The sequence below is a fragment of the Zerene cesonia genome, chromosome 13 (assembly GCF_012273895.1).
Source record: "Zerene cesonia ecotype Mississippi chromosome 13, Zerene_cesonia_1.1, whole genome shotgun sequence".
Classification (NCBI taxonomy): Eukaryota; Metazoa; Arthropoda; class Insecta; order Lepidoptera; family Pieridae; genus Zerene; species Zerene cesonia.
The window spans coordinates 6,461,152-6,476,871 of NC_052114.1; the positions used below are offsets into that span (position 1 = coordinate 6,461,152).

Below are 15,720 nucleotides of genomic sequence, written 5' to 3' on the forward strand. Positions count from 1 at the left end.
ACCCGCACCGCTACCGACTCCAGCTTTCTCCCGAAAGAACATTTTCGATCGAGACTTCGATGCATTGTTCGAAGTTGCAAGCACCCCGGAGTTTTGTGCCAATATTCGAGTAACGACTCCTGAGCCAGACCGGCGGTCTGATGTATCTGCTCCCCATTTTCCTTCTCCCTCCACCTCCTCCCTTAGTTTACTCCCTCCCAGACCTCAATCAGAACCAACGGCTAACTGCTCACCAGTGCATAGCCCGCAGTCAACGCCACCGACTCAACGATCGTCATTCGAAGGTTTATGAACAAGCGTTTGGGTTTGAATGCAACCTTCATCGACTAATCGATCACGAGTGTGTAAATTCATCGTGCATGGTACTTTGCAAACAATAACAAGATGCTTAATATGTTTTGGGTGTGTTTTTTATAATATGCGTTATATGTACATTTATTTACAAAAAAATAAAATTATTGCAACGTTAAATTATTATTTACTTGCAGGCACTAACTCAAAACCGAAAAAAGTCAGCTTTTTTCGCAAATTAAGCCGGTCAAAAGAACCTCCTGCGCCGCCACCAGTCAAGATGCAACAGCCGTCTTTGGAAATGGCTCTCCGAGAGCTGACTCATCCATCACATAATGAACAATTGAAAAATCAACAACAAGTCACTTTTAAATTAGTTAAAACAGGTAAATATTCAAATCATTTTTATGTGATTTTAAATATTCTATTATCTTCTTACAAATTAACGTTAAAGCATTCGTAGTATCAGGCAAATCACCTATTCCATGTTTAATTCCTCTCCGTATTATTTTTAAACAATACCTCGCAGACACGTCTTCGTGCTATTCAGTTATTCATCATTAGCTCGCAGCTCATTAAGGACACTCTTTGAAAGGTAAATTTCTAGACTATAATATACACTGGATAAAAATATGTTGTTTAAAAATATTTTCGCATATTGTTTTTACGTACATTCTTAGAAATACTACGTGGCTTATGTAACTTGAATGAAATAGTGTAGATATAAAAATCTTTTATAAAAAAAATTGCGTCTTTCACTACGTCAGTGCGCCCATCAATAAAACCGCCAGTTTTCTGTTAATAGAACTATAATTATTCAAATTGTCTTTTGCAAGAAACACGGCAATTATATAAAGACAGTGATTTATTTGTTCCGTACCATTACGTCGAAACACAACAATAGAAAATAACTAAAGTTAACCCACGGCAACAAAATATTATATATTATGTAGAATCAGCGTTAAAAAATGTGCGGAATTTATAAAAAAAAAAATACAGATTTCTTAGTAAATTTCATGGTTTAAAAAAAAACATGACATGTGATATGATTCTGGTCCATTTGTTGGTGAAATCTCGTTTCAGCAATGCAATTTAGAATCCACCGCAATCGAGGTTTGCACGGGATTAGGTTACCGCAAGAGAATGCTGCGTACTATACAGGTTTTCACCGTTACCTATTTGTATATTTTTTTGACAAATTACGAACTTATTTAATACGAATAATTATCAAATGTATATCATGCAAATTACTTGTAGCTTTTTATTCCTTTTGTTTATTAATTACGCACACAAGTAGTTAGGTAACTAAAAATTGACAAAAACCTTTTTTTCTCAATTTTTAAAAATACGTCCCCAATTATAAATTCGAAAAAGTAACTCTGTCTGTTTTGTCTTCCCGTCTAAACAACTGAACCGATTTGGATAACATTTAAAAAGAGAGATGAGAGGAAAGAACATAGGACATTTTCTATCCGGAAATGCCAACAGCAACGGGAACTATACAGGAAACTCCCGGGACTGTCTATCTTATCCTACACGAGAAAAGCTGCGGCAGGAAGCTAGTTTATAATCCTATCCTACTACTAATATCATAAATGCGAAAGTTTGTAAGGATACGTGTGTGTGTTTGTTTCTCTTTCACGCAAAGACTACTGAATTGATTGCAATGAAATTTGGTGCGTAGACAGCTGGACAACTGGAATAACATATAGGCAACTTTTTATCCTGATATTCCTACGGGATACGGACTTACGCAGGTGAAACCGGGGGCGCAGCTGGTAAAACAATAATGATACTATGGTTACCAAAACATTTTCCACCAAAACGAATAAAAATTGTGAAATGTATGATACAAAATTCATGATAAAGGCACATAAAATATGACTCAGAACGTGCTTCCTTTCGAAGGCCATAAAACAAACGTTTGCTTCCCTCATGCTACCTTTGTAAAAGTAATAGAATATTGTTTGTCATCCTTATTAACAATCAGGCGAATCCGCTTTCGGTTTATTTGCGTACAAGAATAACATTCTCTGAAATATTATGTTACGAAGTTTTAGCATCTTCATTTTTACATAATCGCATAGTCATGTAATCTTTGTCGTGTTTTAAACGATATTTTATTTTTTTACAAAACGAACGTAAACAAAGAGATTAAGCTATTTTTATATTTTCTAATATTCGAACGGGTTTATAAAATGAGGATAAAAATAAGGGCGAAATAGATGTTTATATAATTGTTATAAGCGCAAGAAATACTTTTTTTAGTTTTTTTGTTTCACTACTCGATTCCCATATTCGAGCTATTCCCAATACACCGGCGAACTTATAAATTGATATTGACGTACTTACATTATAGCAGGATAGGGAGTACTTTTGTTATCCTCCTTTTAGAAAGAAATCTATTTCAAAGATATAAATAGAGAAATGATCAGAAACACATCACCGAAACCCTGATTTGGTCCCTAAGTCAAGCACATGGAGGATGTATTGGGTTCTTTGATGATTTTTAAAAATATTAGTAATAATATACGCGAAACAACTGAGATCTTAATTCTTTTCTGCGCTGAAGACTTTCTTTCGCCGTGAAGTTCTGTCAGGGACACAAATGCTGCCCAACTTTCTTCTCCATTCTTGCTAAATTAGGAAATATTTAGCGTTTATATTTCAATGAACATTTTACAATGTTTTTTATATGTTATCGTTGGCAATGGAGTTGGTGGATCGCCTGATGGCAAGCGCTAACACCGCCCATGAACATTTGGGGAGCCGTAGTAGGTCGATTGCAGTCCTTACGCCTCTACAAATGGATTGCCGACCCCAAATTTGTAAGGGGTTAAGTAAGGATTGAGGAGAGGATTAAGGGAAAGGAATAGAAGGACTACTGGCAAGGTAAGATAAAAGATATGGGCCGCCAGTTCCCCCACTCACCGAACGAATTACAGCAGTAGGGTATTTCACGCCGATCTTCTGTGGGGGTTACTTCCCCGGTGCGAGCTGGTCCAATTTGTGCCGAAGCGTGCTCGACTACAACATACAAAATAAAATGTCAAATAAAAAGTCATCCATTTTCGATTATATCAGCTAAAATAAACTCCTTTACAAGGATTTAAAACATTTTATATAGAACTCCTAAACGTGTCCTAATAGTAAGCTTAAACCATTTATGCATATTTGATTTAGACAGAATTCATTCAATCACCATGTAATATACGAATTAATTATCGACAACTCACTGAGTGAAAACTTTCTAAGCACGCAACGCAGTTCATGCGTGATCGCTGTGCAACGGACCAAATTACTGGGATGTTAAGACATTACCATACCTTTTCCACATAACTCGTTTGATGTCTTTCCTTTTTATATAATTAAATTTTATTCGCTTTACATCAGTTGATTGTCTGTTTATATAAATTTGTCACATTACAGCGTAATCAATTTTGTAATTTACTGAAAGATATATCGTATACTATATATATATGGTGAAGACTTGTTTTCGTTTATATTTCCTGCTGTATTTTCTTTAAGGGTGTAGTAGTTAAATATCATAATAAACACAGCTTCTTAAATTATCATTGTTAACATCTAACTTCAAAGTAACGTAAGCACCAAAAGTTAAAATTTCAAACAATACCAGATATCATTTTCAATAAATGTCGTAGATGTATTCCCAGGGGGCTATCCATGTACCCCGAAGGGAAACGCAACCAAATTGGGTCATTTAATTATTCAAATCTCAAACAACCCAAACTAATCATAAAGTTTTCGTTTAGCGTCTGTTTTAATTATTCATTTTAAATTGTGAACGGACCGATTTCTATTAATCAATTCAATACCCATTACCGGCTAGGGTGCTGGGAGGAAATATCTGGAAATACATTATTGGATACTAGCTTTCCGCCCGCGGTTTTGCCCCCGTAGTCTAACGAATTCCCAAGGTAATAAGATGTTTCACTGCGGTAAAAAGTAGGCTATGTAACGATGTAGCCATCTAACTATATTAAGACACAAAAATCATACTGTAGAATCGAACTGTTTCGATGTGTTTGTCTTTTAAACAAACAAACGGACACATAGACAAACACTTTTTATTTCAAGTAAGGGCCAGTGAGAGTATATAGTTGTTATTTTAATACAATACTATTATCATATTATTGTAATATTCACATGATTGCAAAAGAGTAACTACGGGGTTTCTTGCCGGCTCTTTCCTGAAGAAACTGCTTTCCGAACCGGTGGTAAATGTTAAAACTGTATTATGATGATTCAAAAGTGATTGTGATTGATGTTTGAGTTTCTATGTCAGTATGTTTTAATATTTCATGATACTTTATTTTTATAAGTACTAGAATCCTCTAAAAATATCTGACACTGCTATAAATTGTTAAGAAAGTCTTTTGCGCGATAATTGTTACATTTTGAAAAAAAAAATTAACTGATTGTAAGAGTATAAAACTCGGGAAAATTTCGGTTTATGGATTCATTCTTATTCAAATGGTATACATTACCTGTATCACTATTAAATTATCGCCGCCTGAATATATGCTATTAGTATATTCTAGAATAAAATTATTATTTTACTTTGATGAGTAACAGGATGCAATAAAATTATACTAAAATTACCCACACATATCTATATTACAAATTCTTCTACGGGTAATCGACAAAACATGCACTCAGGAATTTTGACGTTTCTTTACGATTACTATGATAAATAGATATTCTGAACTGTCAACTTAAAATTCATAACTGCTCTCCAAGAATATTCGTTAGCGCAATTTATATTAGCATTTCCAATAGCCATTTGAATTTTAAATAATTAATCCTTATTGTATATTTATAAAGCGACTGTGTTAGGGATAAAAACACACAGATATATTAAATTAACCTCGTTTTTTATTTCTATCAACGATAACATGTTAACTTTAGATCACCTCTACAATTCTATTGTGTCATTCTCTTTATCGTAACATTATTTATTCAAAAGCTTTTCTATAAATTATTTTCAAAAAAACATTTCACACGTTGACACCTTTTTTTATTTGTCTATGTAAATACAAGACAAAACAAAAAATTCACCGACAAAACGAACATTTTTTTAGCTCTATTATAATTTAGATTGTTATACACATTAAATTCGCTAATCCAATATATATAGTTCCTGTAGATATTAAATTAGCAAAGGTGGCACGCTAACCAACTGAATATTTATATTGTATAGGTACAAACCACAAAAAGCATGACTTATTTACAAATCCATTCGAAATTTCTTTTAAATTTCAATTTTTTTTCATATTACTTAACGAAGTGTCGATTGGAAATATTATAAGTTTAACTTCTCGTCTCAAAACGACTACTGTTTCTAAAAGCGTTTTCCTTTTGTCGTAGTTTAGTGTAGTTATCAGAGTTATACCTAATAGCATTCTTATCAAACCTTTATATCTGTATGTAATGCTTTGTCAACCTACAATTAGTTAATTTGTCCTAATGGACTTCATTATTTGAATATTGATAACCCTAAATTACCAAGATGTAATTACAACACATCATTGTGATTTTCACATTTTCCCTTGAAATATAAAACATAATAGACGTCATGAAGAGATTAAAGAACAAAATCAAAGTTCTTTTTCCTCGATTAAAATATACGTGTCGCAATCTCTCAGTGCACGGTCCAAGTTATCTTACTCGTACGGACGTTCATTTCACATATAGATTTATATACTTCATAATTTATGTTAATGTTTGGATTGCGGCGGTAGCTTCTATATACAAATACATTTCAACTTACCAAGAAGATACAATACGTTTTGCGACCCGCACGGATTATCTTGATTGGAACACAACATTCCCTTCGATTACAATATGCGAAATTGGAACTATCGAAAAATTATTAACGAAAGCAACAACAATGGATGAAGAAAATGCAAAGAATATGCATCACATCAAAGATATTGTTTTCTTTCGCGGCGATTGCCCGAGCTGTATTTCCACGTGTGAAAATAAAACTGAATGCTCTATTGACTTTACCCGCTTAACTTCTGTTTATCGTTCTGAGTGCAAAGATCTTTTTATTAGCTGCACATGGGATAATAAACCGATGAATTGTTGCCAACATTTTAAGGCCATTGAGACAGAATACGGCGTCTGTTTCTCGATAAATAATATACAATTTCGCGAGCAGAAATTTTCATATTATGTCGCGTCATCGGATCGACGAGACTTAGGTAGTCTTACCGTCGCACTTTCGCAGGATTATGAAGCATTCCTGCATTCGCATGAAGACGTGCCGTTCTGGAATATGGAACAAGATAGAAGAATTTCGGTTGAGTATGGAATGGAAGCAGCCATCCTATTTTCAATAGCAGATATAGAAAATGAGCCCGAAGTTAGTTTGACCGTGCCAAACGTAAGGCAATGCAGATTTCCGGACGAAGTGCCTAGCAATTTCCGTGGCTTCGGATACTATAGCTATTCTGTATGTATTATACAATGCCGTATTGAAGAACAGTTGAGACTTTGCGATTGTACATCGCATTTATCACCCGCTGCATTTAAGGATCAGTATTGTGATTTAGAGGGATTACAGTGTCTGACAAAACATTACGATAGGATTAAAAAATTAAAAGTCCCTGGTGTTAACGATACTGGTCTTGAGTGCGACTGTTTGTCTTCTTGCACTGAACCGGATTATAACGTCATAGCTAAAAAAGTTCGCTCCGGAGACGGGATTGGTTCGATTACTTTTACTTTAGGTAATCGACCATTTGAAAGAGTGACCAGACAAGTAGCGCGTACTACGTTAGATTTGGTGGTCGCTATTGGAAATTGTTTTGGACTGTGCTTCGGAGGCTCCATCTTATCAGTTGTTGAATTCATGTATTTTATTTGCTTTAAACAGTGGAAGTATACTAATGTAAATTCGTAATTGGTAATTTATATATTTGAATAATGTTACTGCACTATTTGCATAAAATCATACAACATTTGCATAGATAAAACTCGTTTTTGTGTTTAAATTTTTTCATTTATCATTTCAGACAATCCTAGACTATACTTGGTGTAAAATATTCAAAGGTTGTATGTGTTCAATAATAACCCCTTTGAAATCCTTTCTAAACACTTGACTTACTAAATACATAGCTCACAGCTAAGGAGTGCTTAGTGGTTTTCTGTGAATTAGTTTATAATCAACAAACTTTGTACTAAGAACGCTACTGCTTAATAGTTCGTATCACGTGTGATGGCCGAAAGGAAGCTATCAACATAGGTTCTACAACATCATGTAGAATTCTCTGAACCTGAGGATAACTTTAGCCGCAAAACCCAAGACGGCTATGCAATATAGTGGAGTGTATAGGTCTTTAGCAATGTAAACTACTTCAGAACGTCTTAGGATGCGAATTTCTCCGATATATACAATCTCCAATTCGCTCAGGTATACTCTGTTTCTTGAACCCAGGGATTAAGCGGATATGCTCGTAATATTTCTCTTTGTAACTATGTAATATAATTGCTTTTTAAAAGTCTTTTCTACTTACATGAAATTTATTAAGTTTAGAAATAAATATGAAGATGTTTTTAATTATTTTAAAGATTAGTATAAAGGAAGTATAGAGATTTTGGAAGTGGGAGTCGAGCATTACTTCGGCACGAATTGGCTTCAAGCTCGCACCGGGGAAGTTACCATATGCTACAGAAACCGCCTTGAAATAATGGCATATTAACAGAATGCTACCGCGTTTCGCACGGTGAGTAAGGAGCCCCGAGTCCCAAAACAACCCCCAAATATTGACGTGGCATTTGTGCTTCAAGTGCTTATATGTGTTAGAATCAAATTTGGTTCCTATGAAATGAGCTATGAAGGAGAACATTACTCATTCACATACATGAGGGCATATCAGAAAGCACGTAACTGCTTGATTTACATAATCTTAATAACCCATAGGTGTGGCTGTATGGTACTAAATACAAAGGTGTGAAAAAACAGTTAAAAGCCCGTCCAATAAATTAAAAATAAGACCTCTATTAACACATAAATACTCCCCGCAAATAAATATAATAAGTAATAATAACATTAATACTCTCATTAATTTATTATTATCATATAAATATACGGTACATTAATAAAGGAAATTATGAATAAATAAAACAAAAGGATTAAAGACGCATTCTTTTTTGAAGTTTTTGTATGGGCTATAGAAATTCAACTGATCGACAGATTATAAAATCAATCATCGAATATCCCGGTGACGAAGAACAGTTGCGGTAAAATAACTTGATAAAATGCCATCTATAATTGAATTCTGATTCAAAAGACACGATTTCAAAGAGTAGATAAACCTTGCTTCAATTAAACTTGTTAAAACTGTGTTCCAAGCGAGGAACCTCGTTACTGGAAACGAAACAAATGAAATTATATTTAAAGTCTTCATCCTCGTCGGTGCGGGATTTTTCATCCAGTTAACAAAATATTCTTTAAACTTTATGACGGATTTAATAGCTCGTAAATTTTGTTGCTTAATTCTGGCCCAATTTAAATATTATATTGTGGGACTTACATGGATACAAGGATAATCTTGGATATGAATTATATTTATCTTTACTATACTATATCAATAGACATATGATAGGCTAATTATGATCCCTTTATAAGTCAAGGCATTTGTTTTCTAGTAGTATTGTACTTTAAGGGTGAATGGAACCCTTATATAAACAGCAATAGCAACTTTATAGACGTTGAAAATGTATTAATTGACAACCGATTTTTTCAGAGCATACCTACTTACAATTGTCACGAAAATTGAGTTTTGATTTAGGTGTCATACTTCGATAAGCATTTATATCGTATTTAAGTGGAAATGTATATAGGATGCTATAGCCACGAACTACATTAGTTACGTCCTAACGGAGATAAACCCTTTACAATTGATTTTACCCTTGACTGGGACACGTCTTCTCACTCAGCGAGTTGGAGCCAAACTTAATGCAATAAAGCTCACCAACTATTCTTAACTCTGAACTTTGTCATCCCCGAAGGATATTATCCTTTTCTTCGGACATTTTTGAGAGCTAAAGTACATTTACAGCTACGTGTTTTTGTTAACTTTATGTCACGTTTTGCTAAAGAATTTGTCATTTGGATGTTTCATTTCATTTGATAAAAAATTAATATAATCATTTTGTATTTTATGTTTAGTTTGAGAGCATTAAATGCTTTATACATTAAAGAATCGATCATGAGGCGGGATTTGCACCCACTTCTTTGGTCGTACCGTGGCAACGCCTGACCTCTAACATCACCTCATCGACATGGATGGCTGAGGGCAGGCGTTGCCACGGCACGGCGAAAGACGTGGGTTCCAATCCCGCGTCATGATCGATTTAGTTCTATTTTTTATGTATTTTTCAAAACAATGTTTTTATTAATGTTAAGGATAGTAAGAAAAGATTGAAGGAATAAGAATAACTTAACAAACCGGTTAATATGTATTTTTTGGGACGGTAATTACCGTCACCAACTAATTGTCTAAACTGATCTAATAGCTATTAATCCGTTAATTTCAGGCTTAGCCCTGTTACGTGTAATTGAGTACCTACATCACCATTCGAAACTAAAATTACTATATTATTCATTAATGTTTTAATTTCAACATGATTTTGGTCAAAAATGCCAACTAAGATTAAGTCTTTCATCTATATTACGGCTAAAAATTTATTTTCATCCTTTACGCAAAAGCATAATTAATTCTTTAATAACGTGATTATATATCGACTTAGATATGAAGTTAGATTCAACAACAACACGCAGCGTAAGCTTACACGGTAATTAAAATTTTAATATGTTAAATAAACACGTAACTCCTTATGTATCATGTTTTGGTAGCACAATGTATTATGATTAAGAAATATTTAACTAAGAAATACACGCTCAATTCCTGTAAAATTCTTGGATTAATTCTATACAAAAAAAAAATTAAATAATCATCTAGATTTATCAGGAACGATTATTTATTTGTGAATGTACATTTTATATTATCAAGTAGAATAGTGATAGATTAAAAAAGGAGTAATTATTTTAAAATGATGCTTTTAGTAATGAGCAAGAAAACATTTTCTGAGATGCTAGGGCGTAATGAGAATGATTTAATAGGTCTTTAAACTCTTTATGCAAGCCCACGCCGCTCAATCCTACGACTTCAGCTTACAGCTCTTATCGATACATTAAATGATGGTATTGATTTTCATATTTTTATACCCTATAAAGAGTTTGCTAAGCTGAAGAAAAATTTTGATTTGGAGAATTTTGTACGAATATTTAAAGATGATCTCTCAAATACGAGGAATGTTATAAATAAGCGGAATTTTTATTTATTACATTCCTCGTATTTTAAAATCATCGTATATTAGAGAATGTTTTTTTTTAGATTCAATTGTCAATTGATTGATCAAATTGATGTAATGTTTCAGCTACCTACTAATCAGATAGATATAGACCTTAACTTCACTCCAAGACAGTTTTGGTGGTCTTTTGTTGCATTGAAATAAAACTGTGAAAATGCACATTCGTATTGATGTGAGAAATTATGTATTAAACAATGAAATCGTATTTTAAACAACACTATTATAAGCACATTTTGCCCAAGTTTTTAGGTTGTTTTGTAATTGACCTCTTTCAATAAATTCTAAAGCAAATCATGCTAACAATACAGTGGAGGAATATAAAATTCATCCAGCATTGCAAACATTGCAATAAGAAAAACAAAACTTCGTTCGAAAGTTCGTAATCTAACTCGACGTAATCGGTATTCTACGGGGGTTGCGAAGTAACTTTACAAAGGTAACAACGCTTGATTTATATACAATGCGAGGTTACATTTTTTATTTAAGCCGTTTGGTAACCGGCGGCAACGTCCTTAGAATTCTCCAAGGAGCTGTATAAAACCAGCAATATACCACTTACTACACTCATGAGAATACGTTCATATAACATACATTGTGTTTAAGCGAAATTCGATTGAATTCGTCCAAATAATTCAATTGGATTATAGTCGTAAGTGGACTTGAGAAATAAGATATATTTTACTATAAATCGAAAATAACCTCTTGTATTTTTATGTTTTTAATAGTATAATGATGATTGCTTCAGAAAACATTGTCAAATATCCCTACATTGTATTTATGACATTATATGAAGGCATTTACTATTTACTAAACTACTACTATTTTACTAAATTATTTTACTAAATTTACTATTTTACTAAATTTACTATTTTACTAAATTTTACGAATATCTATTTTTATATTATACATTTATTTTACAAATACGTTTCCTCATGTTTCTAAAATTCTTCGGTAAAATGAAAGTTAGCAAAAAACTTCGGTTGGGATTGTAACTTTTATATAGATACCTTTACTCGTAGGAAAACCTTAATTAAAATTGATGGTGCTATTACCTTATTATCTTTATTACTAACGAGTATTAGTATTTTAATTATATTAACATCCACAAAACAAGCTGTCAGCTATTTCTTTTGATTAAATTAATGATCATATATGATATAAATCAAATAAAAAATAAATAAATAGATCATTTACTACATACAAGAGAAACATTTCTATTTAATATCAGCATGGAGAAAATCTTACTTAAAAACTTTTCAATGCATTAAAATTTAATCTTATGAGTTTGACAAGCACTCACCTATAACGTCAATAACACATTAAATTTAAGAATGAAAAATGCCGAATATATAAAAACATTTCAACGAGGAAGTTTTGTTTGTATATCGTGTTGCATTATTTTTATCTTCATTTATTCTACGTCTTTATTGAAACACCTCTTAGTAAAACAATGTCAATTAAATTACTTTAAAACATCATCCACTTACAAAATTTATGGATCACTTATTAATAGACTACTGTAGTATACGACATCATTTTTCCACGTGGATGTATAAAGTCAGATCAAGTACAGTTTTTAGTAGAATATGTATCACAAAATTGCTTTAAAAAGCATATATGAGGCATCTATAAAATATCATATAACTTTCTACTGGTGAAGGTACTTACGAAAGCGGTCTAACATTATCGTTTGAAAGAAAAAACTCATCATGAGTTTCTAAAGGTAAAAATCTGTCTTTCTATCCCACTAATATTATAAATGCGAAAGTTTGTAAGGATGTGTGTGTGTTTGTTGCTCTTTTACGCAAAAACTACTGGACCGATTGCAATTAAATTTGGTACGTAGACAGCTGGAATAACATATAGGCAACTTTTTATCCCAATATTGTAACGGGATACGGACTTACGCGGGTGAAACCGCAAGGCGCAGCTAGTATTATAATAAAGATCGGATATTTTTCTAGTAAATTCGTAAAATTCATAATATTCGATAATAGTCATATATCGATAGATATCAGTGCTAGTCATCTGATATGAAACCTAATTGCCTTGTCTGATCTGTTACAGGCTTTGTGCACGCGTTATTAGAGATTGATTGATTATAGCAGCTAATGTTATACCAACATTAAACGACAACTTAGCAAACAAAATAAAGTTTCATAATATCTTGGAGGTTTAAGGGAAAATAAATCGTTTATTTAAACTACTTTTCTGTTTAATTCATATGCATATTGTCGTTATGTTGTTCCCAAAATTACATATCCATACTTTTCTCTAGAGTATTTTAATTTACTGGTTCTGTCGCACAACTTCACTCACGTCGTCCTTCCTCCATAAATAGACTCAAAATGTCGATTTTTCAAATCGGACCAGAAGTTTAAAAGATAAGAGCGCTTAATGAAACAAACTCTTCAACTTTATATACGTAGCAAACTTATAAATTCACTTACCAAACTACCAATAAATTTATAATTAAATTATAGTAAAGTGATAAAATATTCTTGATGTTATACAAATTTTCTTTAATGCGTATGTATTAAAAAATTACATGATCTAAAATCACCAAAAAGTGCACAGGAAAAGGTTATAAATCTTCTAAATGTAAATTGGAAATACATGTTGATGGTCCTTTGTACAACACTTTTATCATAGTACGCATATATTTTATAACACTACCTTTCGTCTGTTTCAAATCTCGTATAAGGAATTATGGAGGCATAACATCCACGTATTTCACATCCGTGCCACTGATCTATATTCTACACGAGCAAATAATATCGCAGTTCTTATAATATCTTCCACGGAGAATAAAATATTATATATAACATAAGCTCAATTACCTACGAAGTGTTATTAGTTCTGGATATACCCCTTTTTAGGCTCGTATTGATGTTTGCACATAGGTTTGTTTGTTTGCCAGCTATCGTTGCAAAAGCGATATGACCCTTCATTGCGACATTAAGGTTTATTCCTTAGTATGCCTTATCGAGAGTATTATAAATAGTAGGAGGTAGGAGAAACTTTACACGTGATCAAAGATGAATCATACACAAACCACAAGCAAATGGAGCTGGAGTTACAGAGACGGCTATCAATAAATTTATTATATTTAAATTAGAATGAGTCCGCGGAAACATTAAGAAACAATTACACCTACCATGCAGTAATATAGAATACTAGCTGCGCCCCGCGGTTTCACCCGCGTAAGTCCAGATCCCGTAAGAATAACGGGATAAAAAGTTGCCTATATGTTATTCCAGTTGCCTAGCTGTCTACGTACCAAATTTCATTGCAATCGGTTGAGTAGTTTTTGCCTGAAAGAGTAACAAACACGTGTGTGTTAAATTAAAGATTATAAGGATGTGTATCCTTATAATCTTTGGCATTTATAATATTAGTAAGATAGGATTATAGATTTAACAATGTGATATTCTCTTGTGTCTTTGTCGGCAATGGAACTACCTGGTGGGTCGCCTGATGACGCACCACCCATGAGAATTCTCTCTTTACTACTAAGCAAATTAGCAATATGGAGGCCCTAATTATCAATTCAATATAGATAATATCCATATTATGGGTATATGCAATTTAACTTAATGAAGAAATATTATGATTTCAGCTATGAGTTATAAATTAGTCCATATACTCATACTTAGATGTTTGCAAAGACGTCTGCGAAGTTTATGTATAGAACTGAGCTAATATAAAGAGACGCTATTAATTAATTAATTAACTAAGTAAAGATCAATGTCGCAGCATCAAATTTAAGATGCTATTATATAATTAGAAATATGTTGTCAGATTTTGCCTTCATTTTTTCTTTAATAAAGATTAAATATCATTATTACACAAAAAGTGGTTTTTATTCAAATTTATTTATTTATTTTGAAATTTAAATTAATATTATACCATTACATACACAACAGACACAAATGGAATAAATCTTATCGCCTGCAGCGATCTCTATCAGACAACCTTTGGATACAGGATATGAAGTGAAGGATGGATGTGACTTATTTTTTTTTTTCATATTGTTTGTTTTTCAGATCAATTTTGTCTTATTAAATTATCAAATCCATTTGAATTATAATGGACGTGTATAGAATTCAAGTTACAATTTTATAATACATACCAGTAGTGGGTTACAAAAAAGATGTAATAAAATACAAAACAATGTTACAATTGAATGGATGTTTTTCGATAGAAGAAGTTAATCGCTAACTACTCTAAATAGCATGTTTATCCATAAAGTTACCGCTATTTACGAATGCAACAACTTTTTTAATAAGATCACTACACCAATTGCCTCCAACAAAGAAACAAAACAGAAACTCAGAAAGTTTACCCGTTAACACGTTCTTTATCCTCAAACTAAAATAAGATACTTTCAATGATATTGTATCAAAAGTAAAGCTATATGTACGTACGTACGTATACGTATGTGGTAATAGAGCACGCTTCAGCACGAATCGGGCAGCTCGCATCGTGGAAGTACCACATTCCCACAGAAGACCGGCGTCAAATAGCATTCTGCTGTATTTCGTTCGGTGAGTGGGGGAGCCGGAGGCCCATATCCTTTTCCTTACCCTTCCCAGTCTTTTCCTTTATTCATCTCGCAAATCTTGTATTAATCCCTTCCCAATTTAAAGTCGGCAATCAATTTGTACAGGCATAAGATCTTATGCCTCTCTAAATTTTCATGGGCGGTGGTAGCGCTTACCATCAGGCGTCCCACCATCTTCATTGCCGACTCACAGTCGGCAGTATTTTATATCACATATAAAAAAAAGCTATTTTAGAGAGCTAAATCTGTACTTATATCTTCTTATTGTTTAAATGGGTAATTGTAGTGTTCACTAATCATAACGTTATAATATAAATATACTTAGGGTATATTTCATAACTCAGATCAGAAAGTTAACGATTTTTTTGAGAGTTTCTTATAGATGACCAGTGAATTTATCAATGTATCAAATTGGATCCTAGCCAATTATTAAATATCGTAAATGTGTATACAATTTCGCT

General features: G+C 32.8%; 1 protein-coding gene across 7 annotated transcripts in view; it reads left to right on the forward strand.

Annotated features, from left to right (window-relative positions):
- The first annotated feature begins 147 nt into the window (after positions 1–147).
- Positions 148–15,720, forward strand: part of LOC119831091 — an 86,928-nt gene continuing 71,355 nt past the window's right edge. For all 7 annotated transcript variants that reach the window (XM_038354344.1, XM_038354342.1, XM_038354345.1 and 4 more), the window contains exons 1-2: positions 148–284; positions 489–677. In XM_038354344.1, the coding sequence (XP_038210272.1) occupies positions 572–677 (106 nt within the window). In that variant the 5' untranslated portion in view covers positions 148–284; positions 489–571. The remainder of the gene's footprint in view (positions 285–488; positions 678–15,720) is intronic.